Source organism: Protopterus annectens, chromosome 13.part0 (assembly GCF_019279795.1).
Source record: "Protopterus annectens isolate FY-2018-M chromosome 13.part0, PAN1.0, whole genome shotgun sequence".
Classification (NCBI taxonomy): Eukaryota; Metazoa; Chordata; order Ceratodontiformes; family Protopteridae; genus Protopterus; species Protopterus annectens.
The window spans coordinates 1,238,018,528-1,238,038,812 of record NC_056747.1 but is presented as its reverse complement, the minus strand read 5'-3'; the positions used below and the strand labels follow the sequence as shown (position 1 = coordinate 1,238,038,812).

Sequence of the window (20,285 nt, the reverse complement as noted above, 5' to 3'; positions counted from 1 at the left end):
AGAGAGAGAGAGAGCTAGATAGATAGATACACACATACGCGCACACAACATACCATGTGTCTAACTATTACACAGATAGAATTTTGGCTTTACTGCCATTCTTAGAATTGTGTCAGCTCACCTGTCCTGGGGAAAACGAGACATGTTCCTGGTGCACTATTTATTTTTTTCAAAACATTTACTTAACACTCTCACAGGTGTGCTTACACTCTTGCATGCACATGTGTGTGCCTGTGCCTACACTTGTGAAAATCTATCTCAGAATTTGATTATAGTGCACCATGTCCCACTAACAGTTCCACTTTTCTCTATGTTCTTTTTTGGCCCCAGTGGCAGTCTTATTATCAGCCTTCCTATCTGGGACCTTTATATCCATCAACCACAAGGTACATTTTTTGTTACCCCCCCCCCCCCCCAACCGAATGGAGGCCAGCCTCTGGAGGCAGGGATATCCTGATAGCAGTTACATGTATCTAGGCTGTGAGGCAACTGAGCAAGTCTGCAGCGTTATTACTGTTGTTGTTGCTCAGTCATGATTTCTATAAACCTTACTTCCTGTACCATAAAGGGCAATGCTACAGCAAGGGCTGCAGTACTGAAAAGGTATAAATAGTGCACCAGGAACTTGTCTCGTTTTCTCCAGGACAGGTGAGCTGACATCAGCCACTCATTCTCATCCCACCCTGGTAGGATTCTCAGTTCCCAGGGTTGCGACATGAATCCATGTTACCTGAGAAGTATTCATGGTGCCATCCTTCTTCACCAAAGGGATTGTACCCAACAGTTAGATATTTTCATTACACTCTTTTTTAAAATGGTTTTCAATTTTCAGCTATAATAGTCTGTGCTACAAAAATGTATAAAGGGTAAAAAGGTAATGCATACAAATCATTCAGTAGAAACTGCAGGAAAAACCCAGTCAAGTTAGAGTTTTCACTGTGTGATACCTTAAAACTCTTGTGTCCATGGCATTTTTACTTTTTAAAGTCTTTATGTTTATATTCAGGCCAATAAAGCCAAAACCCTTTGGTTTGGATGTTAGTTGGGATATTTTGCAGGCACCTTAACCTTTATGGGCATCATCTGGGTTTAAAAGACCCCGTGTTTTTGAAGTATACCAAACTATCCACTTATACTGTGCTGACAATGTCAATGAAAAGGCTGAGAAATGCATGTCCACAGCTAGTAGGGTTTGGTTTTACTGGCCTGATTGTATCCATAAAGACTTGAAAAAAAGTCAACACTTGATGTCCTTAAGTGACCATTTGCCTATATCACATGGCCCTCCATTACAGGAGGCTTAAGGTATTGAAAACTCTAGCTTGGCTGGGTTTTTCTTGCAGTTTCTATTGAATGGTTTGTCTTTGTGACTTTTTTACACTTTCTGTTTCATAGTAAGGGAATATAACTTTGGAGAAAGATTCAGATTTTTTTGAACATGGTGCATAATAACTGACTATTAGTTATTTTGATAAATGGATGGAGAGGAACAGGAGATAGGTTAAAGAAAAGAGTGAGGCAAGGATGCTCTTTATGACCCTTATCATTTGAATTAGTAACAAATGCAATTACTAGCAAGATCAAAGCAGTCAAACCTTGGAAGTGAGAAATACAAAATGGGGCTACTTACACATAGTGACAATTTAAACACAGACTGTTAAAGAAAAGTTACATTTCTGAAATTCATTATGGACTTGTTAAAAGTAAGCAGTAGTTAATGAGTTTAGAGAAGAACTGTGAAAAATTAAAAGGAACAGGAGAAAATCACATACTTAGGAAACTTTAAAAATAAAGAAATTAAAATAGTTGACAACATTTATGGACAAATGGATGAGAAAAAGACCTGCAGACTGTGTTGGAGAGGATGAAAGAGGTGAGCATGGCTTGTAAGGTGTTTGATATGTCATTAGAGAAAGTACAGTTTTGTACCTACCATAAATGTAGATGTTCGAGGATCCACATTGCTGCAGTCCTAACTATTGGGTAGTCCGCTGTCCCAGTCGGCCCGAATACCAAAGTATATGGCTGACGTCGGTCAAGGCGCATTAGACTGACGTCAGTACGTCAGGGTACTAATGCGCATGACCGACGTCATATCCTCAGTCTTTTCTTGCCCCAGATGTCAGAAGACCCTAAAAAGACAAGGCCAAAACCAAAAACTCCAAACATTCCTGCACCAAAAATATGTACAATATATACAAAATTACCAGAGTATAACCTCACCTACACAACCACCCCTAAACACAGAGGGGAAGGAGGGAGGGTAAATTGGACTGCAGCAATGTGGATCCTCGAACATCTACATTTATGGTAGGTACAAAACTGTACTATGTTCTTCATTCCACATTGCTGCAGTCCTAACTATTGGGTAGAATCCCAAAGCAGAGGTAAGGGAGGCTGGCAAATCATAAGGAAGCAGGAGCTGACAACATGCCTTGCAAAATAGCTGTGGCAAAACCAGCCCTAGATTTAGAGTAGAGAGGAAGGTGATAATGCTTAGAGAAAGTATGCACTGAACTCCAAGTAGCTGCCTCCAAAATATCCTTAGTTGCCACCCCTCTTAGAAATGCTGTTGAAGTGGCAGTAGCCCTAGTGGAATGAGGCCTAATCCCAGCTGGAATCTCCTTGCCATGATGGGAATAACAAAATGCAATGCAAAACCCAATCCACTTAGAAATAGTTTGTTTTGACACAGGCTTGCCCTGAGAACTCAAAGCAAAAGAAACAAACAACTGCTGAGACTGCCTAAAATCCTTAGTCCTGCTTAAATAATAACGCAATTGCCTGTGCACATCTAAAGTATGCAAAATCTTTTCCCCTTTATTTTGGGGATCTGCATAAAAAGTAGGAAAATGAATAGTTTGGTTTAAAGCCACACTAGAAACCACCTTAGGCAGAAAGGAAGGATTAGTACGTAATGATACCCTATCCTTATGAAAAATCAAAAAAGGCTCTACCGCCATAAGGGCCTGCAATTCAGAAACCCTTCTTGCAGAAGTAATGGCCAACAAAAAAGCAGTCTTCCATGACAAGTATTTCAATTCAGCAGTAGCATGAGGCTCAAAAGGTTGTAGAGTAAGTTTCTCCAACACAAAATTGAGATCCCAAGCAGGAGTAGGAGCTCTACGTGGGGGTCTTATATTCTTTGCCCCTCTAAGAAATTGCTTGAACAAAGGATGCGAAAACAATGGTGGGTCACAATCATAGTGAGCTGAAATTGCTGCAGCATGAACCTTAATGGAAGAGAAAGACAAACCTGTGTCCAATAACTCAGTAAGATATTGAAGAGCCACACTCAAATTAGGCTCAGAAATCTCCAAATTGTTTGCTGCACTCCAAAATAAAAATCTCTTCCATTTTCTGCGTACACTTTCCTTGTACTAGGTCTTCTGGCTTCCATAATCACATTTAAAACTTGTTGAGGAAGTTGAGACCTGCTGTGTTTCAAAACAGAATATGCCAGGCTGTTAGATGAAGAGAGTGAAGCTTGACATTGAGCAGGTGACCGTCCCTCTGAGACAACAGGTGTGGAATCAAAGGTAAAGGCCATGGAGGCTTCCTTACCAGACTCTTCAGTAATGGGTACCAGTGTTGCCGAGGCCAATCTGGAGCTATTAAAATCATCCTTGGCTTGTCTTGTCTGACCTTTAGGAGCACCTTTGGGAGAAGAGGCAGAGGTGGAAAGGCATACACATGAAAATTTTTCCAACTGAAAGAAAGAGCATCCACTTTCCAAGCTGTGTGATGAAACCTGTTTGTGCAAAACTTTGGCAGCTGGTGGTTTAGTGGAGAAGCGAACAGATCTATGTCTGGAGTTCCCCATGACACTGTCAATTTTCGAAATACATGAAGATCCAGTTTCCACTCGTGGGGATCCATGATTTGTCTGCTTAACACATCTGCTAAGGAGTTCTGTGCTCCCGGCAGAAACCTTGCCTGAAGAGTTAGTTGCAAGCTGAGCGCAGTCTCCCATAAAATCATTGCTTGCCTGCACAACGGGTAAGAATGTGTTCCCCCTTGTTTGTTGATGTACCACATGACAGTTGTGTTGTCTGTTAGAATCAACACCTGCCCTGGAAGAAGTAACTCCTTGAAAGCCATTAATGCAAACTGGACTGCTAACATCTCTTTCATGTTGATATGTAGATGCTGTAGTCTGCCAGGCCACTTGTCTTGTATCCACTTTCCATTTAGATGAGCTCCCCAAGCAATGTCTGAGGCATCTGTCGTTAGAATCTGACTCGCCTCTGGCCGGGTCACAGAGAGTCCCTTGTTTAGGTGACATTCCTGAGCCCACCACAAAAATTCCTTTTGAATGCAAGGTATTATTTGAATGACAGTGTCCAAATCCTGGCAGTGCTGTGTCCATACAGTTTTGAGATACCATTGCAGCTTCCTCATATGCAGTTTGGCATTGGGAAGCACCAGAATACAAGATGCCATGAACCCTAAGGCTTGAAGGACTGTCCTTGCAGTCAGCCCGGACTGAAGAGATAGTTGATGGAAGTAACTGGAAAGATTCTTTTGTTTGTCCGGGGTTAAAAAGGCCATCTGGGCTGCTGTATTCAGTCTCACACCCAGAAAGCACATGTCTTGAGAGGGTACTAGACTGGACTTTATTTCGTTCACAGAATACCCTAGGCATCTTAGCACTGCTATCACAAATTCCAAATGCTGTAAAGGTCTTCCTTTTCTTGAGCCAGAATCAGGCAGTCGTCCAAGTAAGGATAGATTTGAATTCCTTTTAGCCTGAAGTAAGCTATCACTGGAGCCAGAACCTTTGTGAATACTCTGGGCAGAATAGATAAGCCAAAGGGCAATGCAGAGAAATGATAATGAGAATTTCCAGCTCGAAAACGCAGATACTTCCTGCAACTTAGTCTGATAGGCACATGAAGGTAAGCTTCCTTGAGATCTAAAGTTACCATCCAGTGATCTTTGCCCAGCAGAGGTAAAAGCTGTTGTAACGCCAACATTTTGAACTTGGGAATGACCAGATAAGTGTTGAGGATAGATAAACCCAAAATTGGTCTCCACGTGTTCCCCTTCTTGGTACTAGGAACAGGCGAGAATAAAATCCTAGGCCCCTTTCTGGCACAGGAACTGGCTGAATGGCCCCTATTTGGAGCAACAGAGAAATTTGCTTGTGAGCCTCTTTTCTTTGTAGAGGAGGAATGTCTGGCATGCCTTTGAAAGGAGGCAAGGTATGGAAATAAAACCTGTAACCGTGGTGAATGATATCCAAAACCCATCTGTCTTGGGTAATTAAATCCCAATTTTCTTTGAAAAGAGCCAGCCTTCCTCCCAAAGGTGCTGCCAGGCGAGAATGTACTGGCAGCTGAAAAGGTAGGTCATTGGGTCTGTTTACGAAAGGACTGACCCCTGCCCTCACCAGAAGTCTGAGCAGGCGAACTCCCTGTTCTAGGCCTAAAAGAACCTTGAGCTCTGCCCCTACCACGTCTAGACCTACCCCTAGACTGGGAATCATAAGCAGGATATGTCCATCCCTTAGTAGGCCAATTTCTACTAAACTTTGGAGGCTGCACCTGCAAAAAATCCTTAACAGTTTGCATAGACTTAGCCTTGTCCTCCATTTTCTTTAAAACTGCTTCCACAGGCGAACCAAACAACACATCAGACTGTAAAGGAGCATCCAAAATCCTTGTTTTAACATGCTCAGCTAAATTCTGATCCCTCAACCAGGCGTGCCTACGAAGAACAGAACCAGTGGCAGCCACCCTCGAGGAGGCCTGCACAGCATCAAAACCACACTGCAAGGAATGCTTACCCACCTGTTCAGACACATGAACTAAATCCTGCAACTCTTTACACTCAATACCTTCTGCCAGAGCATCCACCTTAGACTTCAATTGTGAAAGGAGATAATTCTGATATTTTAACATGTGAAACTGACAATTCAACGCCCTCATGGCTAAAGTGGAAGAAGTATACACTTTCTTTCCCCATCTATCCAAAGCCCTTGCCTCTTTATCAGGAGGAACAGGATTTTTAACAACAGAAGCCTTCACACCTTTAGGCCCCTGAGAGACAGTTTCGGGTCTGCCCTAGGACTCTTAAAAGATACTTATGAGCTTCAGGCACCCTATAGTACCTATCCGGTTTAACTGGGGCAGGAGGCAAAGAATCAGGATTCAGGAAGCCTCTGCAAAAACATCTTCCACCACATTCAGAACAGGAGGTATAGCTAAAGGCCTATGCTGGGGTAAAACAAGAATTCCCTAAGCCTCTTCCTGGAATCAGAGAAATCTTGACCTTCCCATTTAAAATGCTCCCTCATGGAATGCAGAGTCTCTGAAAATGAAAAATCCTCAGGAGGAGAAGCTGAAGGAGTAGAATCATCCACATCAGAATCAGAATAAGGAGGATACTCCTGCAAGTCTTCAGCCGAAGACTCAGAAGCCTCGAACAGTGCTCAAAACTCTCAAACTCAGGTTCCACCCTAGGCCTCTTATCAGGAGGGGGCATAGAACCTCTAATCATAGTAATCAAATCCTCTGCCATTTTAAGCATATGTTTCTTAGGCAAAGACCCTGAAGCACTAGGAGAAACCCCCACTGAAGCTAAACTTGGCCTGCCTCTCAAAGAAGCCTTGGAAACAGAAGGGGAGGCTCTAACCACCTTAGGAAGAGAGGGAAGAACAGCCACCTGAGAAGCCCCTTCAGCCTGGCCTACTTCCTGAGAGGACACATCCTGTAACAGTAAAGTCTCTCCCTGAGACTCCAAAGAAACTCCTGGCAGAACCTCCGGCTCCACTGAGCCTTCTAAAGAACCGACGTCCGGGACTGTCGGTTCTTCCACTCTAGGCTTCGCTGCTTTGTCCTTGCGCTTTTTGGCCGAAGCGGGCGTCGGAGCATCCGACGGCATTTTATAATTACAACGCTTCCCAAAAACTAACCTGGCACAGTCTAACCTTCTCTTAATAGTGCGTTTGTTAAATCTAGCACAAGAGCGGCATCCAACAACGTCGTGCTCAGGCCCTAAACAAGGTATACACAAAGTATGGTAATCCCTATGAGGTATCTGTTTCCCACAAGAAATACAGTTATTCACTTTTTCTGACATCCGGTTAAATACTGAGGCAAGAAAAAACCAAAATATTCTAACGGGTACTTAGCCAACTTTGATTCGGTCTGAAACTCTGACTTCAGAAACTTTCAGAACGCCAACCTGCACTCGCAAAACTGCTTCTGCATCGGACCATGCGGCAAAAAAGACTGGGGATATGACGTCGGTCATGCGCATTAGTACCCTGACGTACTGACGTCAGTCTAATGCGCCTTGACCGACGTCAGCCATATACTTTGGTATTCGGGCCGACTGGGACAGCGGACTACCCAATAGTTAGGACTGCAGCAATGTGGAATGAAGAACATGAAAACATTTAATAATTAAGTAATAACCGATGACGTGGTGTGGTATATTGAAGATTTACCCATGGTTGGCGTGGTTTAATCACAAGGGCGAAGCTTGAGTGATTAAATAAAGCCAACCGTGGGTAAATCTTCAATATACCACAACCACTGAGTCAGTTATTGCTATTATACAATGACATTATTTAAGAAAAAAAATACTTACTTTTCTTAAATAATGTCTTTGTATAATGGCGCATTACTGTTCTTCTGCCGGTGGTGGTATACTGCTTCCTTGTGTTGATGTACTGCGCATGTGTATGGGACTTGCATTCCCACGCATACCCAGTACATCAATGCTTTTAAAAAGAATCAACGGAGAAAAGAAAGTCTCTGTTGCTCCATTTTTTTTTATTAAAAAAAAAGTTTTAGACACTTTATACCAACGGAAAAAAGTTCGGGTGACCGTTGGGATATTGTGAGATTTACAATAGGCACGCTGACCAATCACCATGCACATTTTGGAATATTAATGGGGGGGGGGTCATTGTATGATTACAGTTTTACAGGGGCTTGGTGTATATTGTGGGTGTTGCAATCTGTTAAGGTACTGTGTTCACTGTTGTATGTGGTATAGGATTAATCTGATTAAAAGGGTTTTATATGTTGTAAAAAAAATAAAAGTGACTTAAGATTGTTAAATCCATTGTTGTATTTTACTTCATCTATACACACATTTTAGGGATCCTGGAGAAGTGGGGGGATGATGAAGGAAGGGTATTTCAAAAAAGATATGGAAGAACTGTTTTGAGTAGTGAGGCTTGGTAAAAGAAGGAGGATGTCAGTTGTATTTTCTTTTGTAAGGCCTTTAAAAAAGGTTAAGATATGGAACATAGACACAGAGCAGCTGACTAATAAAAGAATATGCTATGACAACATATAACATCAGTATCATGAAGTAAAATGCTAGGAATTATTAGAGAAAAGTAAACAAAATGCTTATAGAAACAATGAAAACAAAAGAATTAAGACTAAAATAGAAAGTTTTCTGGTGACTAGGCCATAAGAAAAGTACTTGGGGGTGAAACTGAATGTGAAAGCAAAAAGAATATATTCTGTGGAGGGGTCTAACAAAGAGGAAACTTTGAGTCATATTTGTCCTTCCTGCAACAGAATTAAATTTTTTTTGGTATAAACTAACAGATAAACTATACTGTCAAGAACTTGTAGGTGTTACGAAGACAGGCTCTGTTACAGCTATTATAAGGATTGTGTGGAATGTAGCATGAGTAAAACTGATAAAAAGCTTATGGAAGCTGTCTATAAAATAGGGTGGAAGGGGAGATGTAGAGAACTGTTGTGAAATAAAAAATGGGACACAAATACAGAAATAGGGAAAAAGTACAGTTTTGTACCTACCATAAATGTAGATGTCCGATAGGTATGCATCTGCAGTCCTTACATATGAGTTTTAGGGTTGTCCTGCCTCAGGCAGCCCTTCGGTCAGCCGCATTCCAAAGTCTGGGTCCGGCGTCGGCTGATGTCGCCCTTTCCCCGATGTCAGAGTGCCTGGGGTATAAAAGAGTCAGCCGACGCCATCTTCCTCAGTTTTTCTTGCCCCAGATGCCAGGTGCCCTCTAAGGAAGGCTAAATTTGGAGAAATGCAAAATATTCCAAACATGCACAGTAATAAAAAACAAATACACCACAATAGATAACCCCAGCTAGCTATAAGAGGGATAAGTACCCCAGAAATACCACAGAGGGGAAGGAGGGAGGGAAAACCTGACTGCAGATGCATACCTATCGGACATCTACATTTATGGTAGGTACAAAACTGTACTATGTCCTTCAAGGATGCATCTGCAGTCCTTACATATGGGTAGAATACCATAGCCAAGCTGGGGGTGGTAGGATCTAAGAAAATGATGGTGTAGCTAAAATGCCCTGCAGGACTGCCGTAGCAAAGCCTGCTCTGGATCTGGAATATAAGGGCAAATTGTAATGCTTGGAAAATGTATGCACGGAGCTCCATGTAGCAGCTTCTAAAATGTCCTTGGTAGCCACCCCTCTTAAAAAGGCTGTGGAGGTGGCTGTGGCTCTGGTGGAATGAGGCCTGATGTTAGCTGGCACAGATTTTCCATGATAAGAGTAGCAGAATCGAATGCAATTTCCTATCCATTTTGAAATTGTCTGTTTGGAAATTGCTTTGCCTTGGATGCCTGCAGCATATGCTACCAACAGCTGGTCAGTTTTTCTGAAAGTCTTAGTTCTGTCCAAGTAGTAGCGTAACTGTCTGTGAATGTCCAGGGTATGCAGAAGTTTTTCTCCCTTGTTTTGCGGATCTGGAAAGAAGGTAGGCAGGTGAATAGCTTGGTTCAATGAGACCCTGGATACCACCTTTGGCATGAATGAAGGATTGGTTCTCAAGGAGACTCTGTCCTGATGAAAAATAAGAAATGGTTGTACTGCCATGAGTGCCTGCAATTCAGATACTCTTCTTGCTGAGGTTATGGCCAGAAGGAAGGCAGTCTTCCAAGACAGGAACTGTAACTCTGAAGATGCTGCTGGTTCAAAGGGAGGCAGAGTCAACTTTTCCAACATGAAGTTAAGGTCCCAGTAGGCACTGGTGGTTTTCTTGGAGGATTGATGTTTTTAATTCCTCTTAGAAACTGCCTTAGGAGAGGATGAGAGAAGACAGGTGGATCAGTATTGTATTTCCTGAAATTGCTGAAGCATGAATTTTTATGGAAGAGTAAGAAAGGCCATTGTGGAGCATTTCTGCCAAGTATTCCAGGATATGTGCCATGCTCATCACTGTGGAATCTAGGCCCTTTGCGGTGCTCCAAGTGTGGAATCTTTTCCATTTTGCTGAATATGCCTTTCTCGTGGAAGGTCTGCGAGCTTCCATGATGATATCCTTCACTCTCTTGGATAGCTTTTCCTGGTGAGGAGTCAAGGTATTCTCCAGGCTGTCAGCTGCAGGGTTTTCAGGCTGGAGTGCAGCGTTTTGTAATTGTGCTGTGTCAGAAGGAGTGACCATTGTGGTAGAGGCCATGGTTTCGTGTGTGACAGGCATCGTAGCAGTGGGTACCAGTGCTGCCTTGGCCAGTCCGGGGCTATTAGAATCACTTTTGGCTGCTCTGTCCTGATTTTCAGTAAGACCCTGGTCATTAGTGGAAGAGGTGGAAATGCATACACTGTTAGAGTATTCCAGCTGAAAGAGAGGGCGTCCACTTTCCATGCTTGTGGGTGGTATGTCCTTGAACAGAATTTCTGCAGCTGATGATTGTGGTGGGAGGCAAAAAGATCTATGTCCGGCATTCCCCAAAATTGTGTTATCTGAAGGAAGATGTCTGGGTGTAGCATCCATTCGTGTGGATCCATGGTATTTCTGCTTAGGCTGTCCGCCAGTATATTGTCTTTTCCTGGGACAAACTGGGATTGCAGCTCTATATTGAGTTTTAGGGAAAGTTCCCAAAGATTCATTGCTAGTCTGCAAAGAGGGTAGGAATGGGTACCTCCTTGCTTGTTTATGTACCACATAACTGTGGTATTGTCTGTCCTTATTAGCAGGTGGCCTTGATGTAGAAAGTGCTTGAAGGCCTCGATTGCATGTATCACTGCCAGCATTTCCTTTTGGTTTATGTGCATGCGCAATTCTTTCTGAGACCATAGTCCTTGGATGCATCTGTCCTCCATGTGTGCTCCCCATCCATGGTCTGAAGCGTCCGAGGTAATGGTTTGGCTGGTTACTGGTTTGCTGAAAGGCAGACCCCTGTTTGACTGGCTTGCTTGGGCCCACCACAGGAATTCCTTTTGAAGGCATGGAATGAGTGGTATCAAAGTTTCTAGGCTGTGATTGTGCTGAGACCATAAACTCCTTAGGTACCACTGTAGTTTTCTCATATGCAGCCTTGCTTGTGGAATCAGAAGAATGCATGATGCCATGTAACCCAGGGCCTGCAGGATATTCCTTGCAGTCATCTGAGTTTGTTTTGTCAGATGTTTGAAGTAATCCGGTAGTTGTCTTTGTTTTTCTTCTATGAGAAAAGCCATTTGGGTGGTTGTATCAAGTTCCGCACCCAGAAAAGTTACTCTTTGGGATGGCACAAGTCTTGACTTGTGAATGTTGACTGTGTATCCCAAGGCCTGCAGAAGGTGGATGGCATAATTCAAATGTTTTTCCAAAGTTTGTTGGCTGTCCGCTTGTATAAGGCAGTCGTCCAGATACAGGTATATTTGAATCCCCTGAAGTCTGCAGTGTGCAATTACTGATGCCAGGCATTTCGTGAATACTCTGGGCGCAGTAGATAAGCCAAAGGGCAATGCTGAGAATTGATAATGCTCTGAACCTGCAAGAAATCTGAGGTGTCTTCTGCAACTTTGTCTGATAGGGACATGCAGGTATGCCTCCTTGAGGTCTACAGTTACCAGCCAAGACCCCTTGCCCAGCATGGGAAGGAGTTGCTGTAGGGTCAGCATTTTGAATTTTGGCACAATGAGATAAGTATTGAGTGCGGACAAATCGAGAATAGGCCTCCATTGGTTTTCTTTTCTTGGGACAAGGAATAGTCTGGAATAAAATCCTTGGCCTTGTTCTGTGAGAGGAACCTTTTCTATAGCTTTCATTTGCAATAGGTTGGCAATTTGTTTTAAAGCCTCTGCCCTTTGATTTTGTGGCAGGTTTGGCATTCCTTTTCTTTTTGGTAATGTATGAAAATGGAACCTGTATCCTTTGTCTATTATTTGCAGTGTCCATTTGTCCCTTGTAATACTGTGCCAATTTCTTGAGAATAAAGACAATTTTCTGCCCAAAGGTGCTTCTAATTGAGCCCTGGTTGGCGGGATCAAGGTGAAGTCATTGAGTCTGTCCTTGTGCAGCAGTTGTTGGTCCTGCACTACCTCGCTGGTTAGGAGGCTGCCATTGATGTCCTCTGTAGGAGCCTCTAGCTTGCCCTCTACCTCTGGCATGCCTGTTCTTGCCTCTTTGATATCTCTCTTCCGGAAAGGACCAATTCTTAGAAGGCCAATTTCTGCTGAATCTTGGTGGTTGTACCTGGAGGAAATCTTTGACTGTTTGTACAGATTTAGCCTTTTCCTCAAATTTCTTTAAGACCTCCTGAGCAGTGGAGCCAAATAACTTTTGCTTTTCTAGTGGAGCATCCAGAAGCTTAGCCTTAGCATGATCTGGCAGAGATTGTTCCTTCAGCCAAGCATGTCTACGTATGACTGCACCTGTCATTGCTGACCTACATGAAGCTTCCAATGCATCATAACCACACTGCAAGAAATGGTTGCTAACCTGTTGTGAATTATGTACCAGATCCTGAAGTGACTTACGGTCTAAGGGTTCAGGAGAAGACAGCTTTTTCTGCAATTCATCCAACAAATACTCTTGGTACTGTATCATATGAAATTGACAATTTAAAGCCCTCATAGACAGAGTGGAAGAAGTATACACTTTTTTACCCCATCTCTCTAAAGCCCTGGACTCCCTTTCAGAGGGGAGTGGATTTTTAGTAGTGGCAGCTGCAACCCCTTTAGGACCCTGGGAAATAGTTTCTGGGTCAGCAGAGTGGGCCTTGTAAAGGAAATGATGTGAGTCCGGGACCCTATAGTACCTATCGGGTTTAACAGGAGCCGGAGGAAGGGTGTCAGGGGTAGTGCTAGACTCAGAATACACATCATCAATGACACTTAAAACAGGAGGAATAGCCAAAGGTCTATTCTGAGGTAAATGAAGAAAAGTCCTTAATCTCTTCCTGGAATCGGAGAATTCCTGGCCCTGCCATTGGAAATGCTCTCTCATGGAGTGAAGGGTCTCCCCAAAGGACAGCTCTTCAGGAGGGGAGGCAGAGGGAATGGATTCCTCTGCATCAGAATCCTCGTAGGCCGTGAAGGCCTCCTCCTGGTAATCTGATAGAGCAGAGCCATCAGAGGCCTCATCAGAGGACTGAGGATCAGCGGACTCAGCCCTGGGCCTTTTGTCTAGAGGGGGTTGAGAGCCCCTGTCCGGATGAGGCTGGGATCCCCTGATTAAGGAAATAAGATCCTCAGCCAAACTTAGTATCTGTGAACCTGTAGTGGATCCCTGAGAAATAGTCTTGGGAGGCAGAGTTTTTTGTTGCTTAGCAGCTTTAGCCCTAGTGAATGCTTTAATGGACATGGATGCAGGGGGCCTGGCTGCTCCACGTGCTGGGGTAGTCTTGTCTAAGGGAATGGTGTCGGTAGTTTCCTGAACACCGGTTTCCGAGGGTAAATCCATAACCGACTCAGAAGAAGCCTCCGGGGCCGAGGCTGTCGGTTGTACCGTTTCCACGGTTGGAAGTACCAAGGACTCGGTTTCAGCCGAGACCGAGACACTCGCGGTAGGCCTAGGCGTGGTTTCAGCCGAAATCACGGTCCGCGTGTGTCGGTCCTTGTCCTTACGTTTTTTGGTTAAATGAGAAGTCGGAGTCTCCGACGGCATTTTATAAGAGAAACTAGCCCCAAAAAATTCCTCTGCAAACTCCGACCAACGCCTAAGAGTGCGTCGATTAAAGGAGGCACAGGCAGTACAGGCCGAGACGTCGTGGTCTGGGCCTAGGCAAGGGAGGCAGTAGGAATGGAAATCCTTATGAGGTATTTGTTTCCCACAAGTCAAGCAATTATTAACTTTAAGCGTTTGATCTGACATCGGCTGAGGCAAGAAAGAGTCCCCAACGGGGTACTTAGCTTTTTGAAGTCTTCGGTAGATGAATCTACAGGAGCTGGCCAACCGGCACTTGCGAACTGCTTCTGCTTTGGGCACCACGCGGCAAGAAAGACTGAGGAAGATGGCGTCGGCTGACTCTTTTATACCCCAGGCGCTCTGACGTCGGGGAAAGGGCGACATCAGCCGACGCCGGACCCAGACTTTGGAATCCGGCCGACCGAAGGGCTGCCTGAGGCAGGACAACCCTAAAACTCATATGTAAGGACTGCAGATGCATCCTTGAAGGACATCTGCTACTATCTTAAGAAAAGATAAGAAAAGCAATACTTTATACTAATAAGGTTTTCTTTATACTGTGGAGATAGGAGCAAAAATGAAGTTTTACTGAGAATTTACTACTGATGTTTTGTTTTACGCATTATTTCCTCATTTTCATGACAATGGCAGTTTAAAATGATTGTATGTAAGACACTGAAATATAGCCACTTATAAATACTGCAGGGTACTTTACATCCACCACAGTTATGACCAAATTGTAACCTTAGTTTAACATCTCATCTGAAGGGCAGTACACTCAAAAGTGCAGCATCTCAGGAGTGTAATAACCCCCCCCCCCCACCTTACACTGCACTGCAGTGTTAGTACTGGAAAATAAATCCAAGCACCTAGTGTAAGACTAGAACCCACAGACTCCTGATCTTCCAACAAAAAGATTTAATATGCTACCTATTAGAATGGTAACACTGACTATCTTTTTGTATAGTCTTTCAGCGGCTGCCTCCTCTTGCCCTTTTAGCATGCTGACATACTGACAACTTTACATCCACAAGTTTATTTTTCCTTTTCAGTTTTGTGATGTCATCAAATAATGCCATATCGTAGCTTCCAACCTTTAAGACAAAGCTTGAGGTGTAGTTGACATAGGCCAAAAATGTAGTAGTAAGGCATGGGTGAAATCTGATTTGAAAAAAAACTAAATAGGTACTGGACTTTAGTGTGCACTTGATTTTATGACTAGTAATGTCTTAAAGGTACTCAGTACCTCTTTTTCTGGTGTACATTTTATTGTTTTTGTGATTCCACCAAAGGATTTTTTAAGTTTATCTCTGTATTTTGTCATCTCATAGTGACACTTGTTTTTTCACTTTCTAGGGAAAATACCACAAAATCCCAGAATACAGCCTGCAAGAGTACTGAAAAAATGTGAGACTGTCACGTAATTTGAATTTTTAGGGCACTTCAATCATTCATTACAACCTGCATTTCTTCTTATACTTAGTCCTTCAGTGTGGTTTGTTTTAGGAAGTGTTTTGTACTTAGAATCTCTTTTACTTTTGTCTGGATAATGGCACTTAAAAATTATCATGAAGCCACACGAAGCCACACCAATAACAAGAAATTACACTTGAACATTACTGGCACAATTAGCTGAATTTCAGCTCATGAACATGGAATTTAGTTTTTAAGAACCACAAATCAATGTCTTCAGTCTTACTAGCATGTACTCACATTACTGAGTAAAACACCCCTTTCGGCATGTACCTTGCAAAGCACATGCAGAAGCTGGAGAGACCACAGAGGTTTCTCACCAGGGGAATCCAGGGCCTCAAACACCTACCCTACACAGATAGGTTAAAAGCCCTGTCCCTCTACTCAGTTTCATACAGACTCCTCAGAGGTGACCTATGTCTGGCATACAAAGCAATCTCAGACCCCGCCTTGATGGGACTGCTGCATATCCACAAGTCAAGCTCCACTTGAGTAACCCTCACACATGACCTCAACCTGGTCTGTGATATCAATAGGACTTGTTGGTGGGATAGGTTAATAGACTCCCTCTCCACGTTAAGCAGAGTACCTCATTATCCATTTTTAAGCGCAGCCTGGATAACTGGATGGGAAACAGAAAATACACCCCTGGGATTCCACCTGCGTTCCTGCTGGACAGGGGCTTTGGGTGCTGACTTGTCTAAAGATGGGCTAAACTCTTGGCTAGGCTTATAGGGGCCTCAGGGCCAATAGCCTGGTAGCTTTCTATGATCCTATGAATGAAGATGTTAATAAAATCATATAATTCAGTGGCATTACCCAGAACATAATAATTTACGTCACCGAGGAAAGTATCACAGCCTATTTTTTTATATTTGTCAGTAATACATTGCAGTTTTCATGGGTAAAATCTTTGAAGGCTGATTTGTTCATGACTGAGCTTGATTTTACTTTTAGGCTGAAGATGATGGTATCACGATCACTGTTAATTACAGAGTGTAACAATCAGTGGGGAGCAGAAAGTCTTAGGTTTGTCAGTATGACATCATATCCAAGATTAAACCTTTACTGCTGATTTTCCATGCTCTGTTCCAAGCAGAGCAGTTAATGTGATGCCCTCAAACATAGTTTAACATCTGTTCCAGTGGTTAAGGTTCCCTTGCACTTAACCACATGTTAAGATGTTAAAGCTGACCCAGCTCTAGTCATAACAGATGGTTCCACTCTTGGTGAAACTGTGGCTAGCATTTTTCTGTACACTTGCTTCTTAATCTCCAGAAAATAAAAACATTTGCCTAGCAGTTGCACAGCGGGAGGAATGCTTCAAGAAGCATTTGTTGCTTTTGCTGTTGCAATAATTTTCACTTTATAAGCAAATCACATACATCCCTTCCCTCCCTTCTCCCCACATCATCTCTAAACTTCCCAGAATTCCTTTACCTGTGCCATCACCATTTTGTCCTATTAGGTATGGGAAGCCTCCAATCTCATATTCACTTGTAGCAGCAGTCAGAAAAGCAGACAGTTGGCTGTACGTAGAATTCTGGGGTAATCGTACTGCCCGACGCTGGAACTGTACCCAAGGTTGGCTTTTTAAACCTGAAACACAAAGCAAAGTATGTCTTAAAATTACTTTAATTCAATCAAACAAATGTTATTACATAACTATTAATGCTTAGGAATTTCTTTGGGGTCAAAACATTCAAAGCCTATCCCTGTACATAAATGAAGTACAATTGTGCAAACTTTAAATACTGGTTTTGAAATCACCAATGCACTTGCAACAACCTCACAACAGAACAGAAAATGCATTTCTATTGTGCCACAAACATTCACGTTAATGAAACTAATCAAGACAGAAGATGTGTCACCAGTCTTACAAAACATGCAATTTCATTAAAAGAAGAATGCATCCAGCGCCCCTGCAATGGTGCGTTTTTGAACTTGTCCATTGTTTGTACTTCATATTTATCCGCACACAGTTTTTGGCTGCACTCTGTGTACCTCTAACTTAGTAGTAACAAACTATTTTTTCTTTTTTTAGATGTTTTCCAGAATAATGTGGCACCAACCATGTATAAGCCAAACATAAGGTAACATGACTTTGTACAACCAAAAATGTTAGATGTGAAAACAGAACAAAACTAAACTAGGTATAAATCCCTACATCACAAGATGGGTTGCCAACTGGCTCACTAACAGAACCCACACTGTAAAAGTTGCAGACTCCAAATCTGACCTCAAAGCAGTGACAAGTGGAGTACCACAGGGTTCCGTCCTGGGACCTCTCCTGTTTGGTATCTACTTCTCTGAAGTACAGGCTAACACAGAAGGCCTCTGGCTAATGAAGTTCGCAGATGACTGCAAACTAGGAGCCATAGTCAAGTCCCCAAATGATGTGAACATCCTACAGAAGGGCCTCGCTGAGACAGATGCCTGTTGTCAGAGCCATGGCCTCAAGCTCAATGCCAAAAAGGGCAGTGTCATCCCCTTTGGTAAAAACTCTGTACCCATGAACTATCACATATGCAGCGATCTACTTAACACCAAATGCGTGATAAGAGACCTTGGGATCCAGGTGGACAGTAGTCTCTCCTTTGATAGTCACATCGCCACAGTAGTCAGGAAGTCCTTGTACGTAGCACATCTCATCATAAAAGGGTTCTCATCCAGGAAAAAAGAGGTCATTGTTCCCCTCTACTCGTCACTCATTAGACCCATTATAGAGTACAATGCCGCTTTTGGAATGTACCTCACAAGACATCTGCAGCAGCTGGAAAGGCCACAGAAGTACCTCACAAAGAGGATTACTGGCCTCAAACAAATGCCCTACACTGATGGTCTCAAAAAACTCCAGCTTTACTCCGTAGCATATCGCCTACTCCGAGGTGTTCTCTGCCTAACACATAAAGCTATGTCAAACTCAGAGCTGTTGGACATGCTACACCTAAAGAAATCCCAATCCCTCCGAGCTACACGTTCTAGTGACCTAAACCTTGTCACCACAATAAACAGGACATGCTGGAGGGATAGATTCCTGTCCCAGAGACTTCTTATACTCTGGAACAAGCTACCCATCTATGTCAAGCAAAGTTCTTCATTAGCACTTTTCAAGAAAAATCTTGATGAGTGGATGGGAAATAGGAAATACACCCCGGGATCACTTCTGTGTCTCTGCTGAACAGTGGCACAGGAAAATAACTTTCTTGTGTGGTGCAAGCTATGGAACCTTGCTGGCTAGGCTTACGTAGGCCCTTGGGCTGATAGCCTAGTACCTACCCATGAACCTATGAATCTATAAAACCAGATTTTATTGCCCCCATGTCAATTTACCTCTGTCATTTTCTTTTAAATGAAGTCAGCCATTACCACAGCTTCTGTAAGTGGCATTATGTGATCTTGGTTTCTGTCTTTTGTGTGTAATTTTTCTGTTTTACTTTTATTTATGCCCTCCCTCTTCTAGTACGGTCCCACCACCTTGATGTCCAAAACTCCACACTTTACCAGCTTAAGGTTTCAGGGCAGGAAGTGACTTCATTTGAGTAGCAGCTTGGGCCCTAAAGGGCTAGCGAGAAGAAGGGGAGGAATGATTGGATCACGCCAGTTTGTTTAATCTGACAGCTGGATGATGGCCATAAACATCTGCCACTAGCACTTCCAGCAAAGATCAGGGAAACGGCGACAGTGGAAGAACACATTCCACACAGAAGCAGAACACTTCATACCTCTCAACTGTACAGATTTTCACAGAATGCCCAGATTTCTGCCTCAAAATTTTGGTCTGTTCATCATAAAATTTGCAGTTTTCTGTCAAATCACTGGAATGACCTGAGGAAATGAAATCATTAATTAATGGTATACATTGAGTTTCAGACTTCATATTATCTAAAAAATGCATTTTAAAATAAGCCCTGTTATTTTAGCTACTTTCTAAATTTATAAGAGCAATATTTAACATCTGTCCCTAGTTTTGGGCCTTTGTCCTCCCATTATGCCAGGCTTTGTCCAGATTTCTTGGCCTAAGAGGTTGTGAGGTACAAAGTAAAGAAAAGGCCACAGGTTGCCACCTCACTTCCTACAACAACATGATAAAAGCCTTACAATACTCTCATTGGCACCTCCAGGAGGTACTCTTCCTATATGGAAGTAGGGCCCATGTAGCAGTAAGGGCGAGTCACAGGTTAGCTTAGTAAGTACTAGGCTGGCTGCCCTTTTGGACAATTTTAAGCCTAGCCAATTTCATGGGTTCATAGGTAGGTACTAGGCTATCTGCCCAAGGGCATTTATAAGCCTAGACAGAGTGCGTCGGCTTTCGCCACCTCATTGATTAATTAACTGATCCTCTGTCAAGCACAGCCAATGAAGTGATCCCAGGGGTGTATTTTCTGTTACCCATCCACTCATCAAGGTTTCTCTTGAAGAATGTTAGTGAGGGGCTTTGCCTAATGTAGTTTGGAATTTTGTTCCAAAGCATGGGGAGTCTCTGTGACAGGAATCTATCCCTCCAGCATGTTCTACTTATTGTGGCGAGGTTTAGCTCACTAGAGCGCATGGCTCGCAGTGACTTGAATTTCTTTAGGTGGAGCATGTCCATCAATTCTGAGTTGGACATGGCTTTGTAAGTCAGGCAGAGATCACTTCTGAGTAAGCGATATGCCACTGAGTACAGCCGGAGTTTTTTCAGTCGGGCTGCATAAGACATATGTTTGAGGCCAGTAATCCTCTTGGTGAGGTACTTTTGTGGTCTCTCCAGCTGGTGGAAGTGTCTTGGGAGGTACATCTCAAATGGGGCATTGTACTCTATGATGGGTCTGATGAGTGACGAGTAGAGGGGCACTATAACCTCTTTATTTCTAGATGCGAACCCTTTAGTCATTAGATGGGCCACATAGAAGGATTTCCTAATTACTTTGGCAATATGATTGTCAAAGGAGAGATTACTATCTACC

At 43.1% G+C, this 20,285-nt stretch overlaps 1 protein-coding gene across 1 annotated transcript in view; it reads right to left on the bottom strand.

Annotated features, from left to right (window-relative positions):
- The window catches only part of FAM171A2 (family with sequence similarity 171 member A2), a 1,068,017-nt gene that overhangs the window by 351,437 nt on the left and 696,295 nt on the right, over window positions 1–20,285 (bottom strand). The window contains exon 4 of the mRNA XM_044055243.1: window positions 16,777–16,935. Coding sequence (XP_043911178.1) covers window positions 16,777–16,935 — 159 coding nt within the window. The remainder of the gene's footprint in view (window positions 1–16,776; window positions 16,936–20,285) is intronic.